Raw genomic sequence first — 4,012 nt, 5'->3', positions numbered from 1 at the left:
GTGATGTAGCCGCACTGCTGTAGTGTAGATATAGCCTTAGATAATACATGAAGAAACGTGGGTCCTTACAAGATGAAGTATAACCCTTGTAGGCGGGCAGTTTTCCACCCCTGGGGCCTGCTCTTAAGCTGGTGTCAGTGGCATGGGCTCTGCTAAGGATCTGCCCCCTTGGCATCAGGCCTCTTCATGCTCTGGAGGTTCCTTATTTAAAAAATTTGCTACAGGGTTTGCTTTAATGCTGTCCTTTCCTCCCTGCTCCCTGTTTGCCACACAGTTACAGAAGACCCAATAGCCGAATCTATAGTTTAATGGACCCACTTTTTCCAGTTGTACAGCAGGCAGCAATACTCATTTGGGAATTCACTACATCAAACTTCTTCAATTGTCAGCTCATGTCTAGTCGCCTCTTCGATATTTTTAAGTTGACGTAATTCCCATTCTCGCTGTTTTGCTTCCTATTTTAAAGAGAAAAATGTTTAGCTTAGCAAACCGTTCTGCACAAGCAACGCGACAGGACTTTCTTCTGCAATTAAACAAATCAAACATCTGCTCTGTTTAGTAAAAGCCTGACCCTTCTTCCACACTACTTACACAGCAGTTTTACGCATTAAAGGTAATAGTTACTATGGATTCACACTGGCATAACAACTATCAGACGTTGATGCCGAGTCTGGACAAGTCGAGAGCCTGATCCAAAGCCCATGGAAGTTAATAGAAGGACTCTACTTTGTGACAGCCAATAGACTAAATTGCAGGAGTTTGAGTCAGTACTTAGTGGAAAGCCTGGAGAAAGAAATGTATCTCACATTTGTCTACACACATTTCCCTAACATTCAAACTAGGTCTAAGGTTTAACTAAACCAGATATTTAAACAAATACATAATGAAAGGTTCCAGTTACTGGATCCTTTCCTACATTAGTGCTGACATCTGGTTTAAAACCAGTTTGAATTGCTGGGAGAGTTTCCACCTGTGAAGACAAAGGCTATGGGTGTTCTAAAAATGAGCAGAATTTGACATGTTTTCATTAGAAGCAAATCCTAGAGATGAGGGCCTAACTTTAAGCAGTGCCCTGCAGTAGCTTAATTCACGGTCTCCAGCGTTCTACAAGGAGTTAAATCTTTGTGTGTTGTTTTGTTTCGTTCCATTGTTATTTTGGCTTGTTTATAGTTTGATCTTGAAGCATGATAAATGTAATTCTTTGCAAACTCAATTCATGCAGCCTCCAACCAAGAATCTGTTTCTTCATTCTGCATATTTACCAGTTTGTCTCCAAAATGTAATCATTAAGCATGTTCCCAGAAGAAGTTTATAGAAGACAAATAGTCATTGCTAAATAGAAGCAAAAATATTAATTAATCCACCAAATGTGAGTAAACTTTGCATTAGAACTGTGTGTGAGTTTTCCAACAGAGAATGCTTATTTTATTGAAATAGTAACATATAGATTTTGATTAAGCCTGACGTAATCGAGGCTAGTTTCCGACAGAAACCTGCCTGGTTTCCTAACAAGTTATCCACCTGTCTACTTCCTCAGCTCCTTGGCAGCTATGGTTTCCAGGAAGCCTATTTTGTTTTGTTGTTTCCTAAACAAAATATTGTAGAATTTCACTTCAGCAAGAAATTGAAGGGGTGGGGGAGGGGGGAAGGAAATTTGTTCCAAATTAGGATGAAAAGCAAAAACCTTAACATTTTTCACAGAGAAATTCAGGTTTCCAGTGAGCAATACTTATCATTAATCACTATTAAAAGGACACACATAAATGCAACACAAGTACAACCCTCCTAAAGATTAGAGCTGGTGAAAAAATGGGATGAAGGTTGTTTGAAATTTTGTAACACTCCCTTTGATCAAATTAAAAAGGGCCAGAGTTTTGAAGTGTCTGGACCAGGTCTATAACTGAACAAAACACTGGATGTGCAAAAACAACACCACCCCCTCCCACACTACAAACAAAGAAAACCACATTCCCCCCAAAAAAAACTTACAAAAATATCCCCCACCTGCTGAATTTCAATTTTTCTCAACAAGCTTTATTAAAGATGTTCGTGTGGAAAGCCCAATTATAAGGGAGGTTATTGTGTATGTGCACAATAGGCCCTTTCTGGATTAAATCTGAACTGCTTAAATTCGTGTAGTGAGTAAGGCTATGATGTTGCCATGGATATTTTTAGTTAAAAAGTCATGGACAGGTCACGGACAATAAACAAAAATTCACGGCCCATGACCTTTACTATAAATACCCTGACTACATCTTAACTGAGGGGGAGGGGGGGGAGCGAGGGGCAGAGTACTGCTGCTCTGTGGGGCCTCTGGAGAGCCGCTGCTCAGGCAGTCCCCGAGGCCAGCCACACTGGCTGCTGCAGAAGTTATGGAGGTCACAGAAAGTCATGGAATCCGTGACTTCCACGCCCTCCATGACACAGACATGGGCCATTTGTGTATTCGTTATTTGAAATTAATCACTAATTTCTGCAAGCAAATGATTCTTGGGCTGCAGATTGTTCTATTAAAATGGAATATACATTTTGCAGTTCAAGCTAGTTAATTAGCTTGTTATATATTTGACAGTACAGTACACAAGTCAAAGTTGATGCTGTATTTAAATATGGCATTTAAGAGAGTAACACAGGTTATCCAGCCAGGGAACTGAAATAGAACCACATGACTTATGTAACTAACCATCAACATCTCATAAATTGAGTTATACATTCAAAAATATTACTTGAAATTTGCTGTTGGCAGATATCTGAGCATATAGGCTACACATTTACTTCATGAGTATTCATGCTAGTAGAGTACAAGCAAAGAATTTAAATTACACAACTTTTATCAGCAGATTTAAGACTGTCCTGAACAGTCACTGAAAAGATTTGGATTCATCCGCCAGATATTGATAGAATGTCACGCAACTTAATCACCTCAGAAAATGTATGAAAATTGTATTTACCAAAAGGATTTTTTCAAATTTCTTTTTTCTTCTTTTTCTTAATGTGGGATTTTTTATCCCAGGAATTTCAGTAACCAGCCATGCAAATATACTTTTAGAAGTTACTGTGGCTGCCTTCTTAGATGGTTCAGCAGGGACTTCAACTGCTGCACTTGCTATAGGGGGAACCATTGTCTTGAAGCTTGGCTCTTCACTGGATTCCTCTGAAGCCAACACTGTTGAAAGTCTTTTTCTAGGAACTGCAACCCAAGAGCTGAGGCTCATCTCTTCACTTGATTCCTCTGAGTCCAATACTGTGGGAAGCTTTCTTGGAAAAGTGACTTGAGAAATGAGCTTGTCAAGGTGCATTAGTTGTTCTTGAGATGATGCTTGTTTCTGGAAGGATGATTTTGGCATTGGAGACCCATAGACTCTCTTACTTATGTTTTGTTCTCTGATGGATTGATTCGTCATATCCACCAGAGATAACATACTTTGGGAGAACATTGAATCCACCGGAGTGCTATGTTTCACCGCTGCCTTTTTCAAAGATCTTTTGACATTCAAGAAAGAATCTTCTTCCTCTGACATATTCTAATTTGGTTATGTTCTTCAATGCAAAAACAAACAAACAAACAATTATTTGAAGGACTATGGAATCTATTGCCATGTGTAACATGATAGCACAATAGGAATGAGAAAGCCACTGTTAGGACAATTTCATTGTAAAACTCTATTGTGTATATTCTCTGCCGCAAGTTATGCATTTGTTTGTTTTTTTAAGGGGGGAGGAATGGCAGTTTAAGTCACCCACATGTTTAAAAAAAAATACTAACAAGTGCTTTTATTTGTGCTCAGAAGTTACATGGAGTTAGTCCTTTTTGAGGACTAGTGCACTGGAAATGTTTGAAGAAATGTCATTTTAAAATAAAAGGAAGGAGCATTACAAGATTGCTTACTGCACAACTGATATATGCAGTTTTCTTTCTTTTAAAAAATAAGAGGAGGAGGAACTCTTAGGTGTGGAGCTGTACCCTAGGACCTTCATTTATTTCAAGATATTTCAGGATATCTGAAACAGT

General features: G+C 38.8%; 1 protein-coding gene across 1 annotated transcript; it reads right to left on the bottom strand.

The window, feature by feature from the left end:
- Nucleotides 1-368: 368 nt before the first annotated feature.
- Nucleotides 369-3,521, bottom strand: CCDC201 (coiled-coil domain containing 201). Its single transcript, XM_032796814.1, has 2 exons — nt 2,952-3,521; nt 369-455 (listed from the first exon to the last, which is right to left on the bottom strand). The coding sequence occupies exons 1-2, from the start codon at nt 3,519-3,521 to the stop codon at nt 369-371; spliced, it is 657 nt and encodes a 218-aa protein (XP_032652705.1).
- Between the last annotated feature and the right edge of the window lie 491 nt (nt 3,522-4,012).

The sequence above is a fragment of the Chelonoidis abingdonii genome, chromosome 2 (genome assembly GCF_003597395.2).
Source record: "Chelonoidis abingdonii isolate Lonesome George chromosome 2, CheloAbing_2.0, whole genome shotgun sequence".
Taxonomy (NCBI): domain Eukaryota; kingdom Metazoa; phylum Chordata; order Testudines; family Testudinidae; genus Chelonoidis; species Chelonoidis abingdonii.
This window is presented reverse-complemented; position numbering and strand designations above follow the sequence as displayed.

What these genes read in the sequence shown, in the direction of transcription:
- CCDC201 (XM_032796814.1), bottom strand. Translation starts at nt 3,521, where the DNA reads ATGTCAGAGGAAGAAGATTCTTTCTTGAATGTCAAAAGATCTTTGAAA. An exon ending in AATTTGAAAAAATCCTTTTG is followed by an intron (nt 456 to 2,951) that starts GTAAATACAATT and finishes TCTTTAAAATAG; the next exon opens with GAAGCAAAACAGCGAGAATG.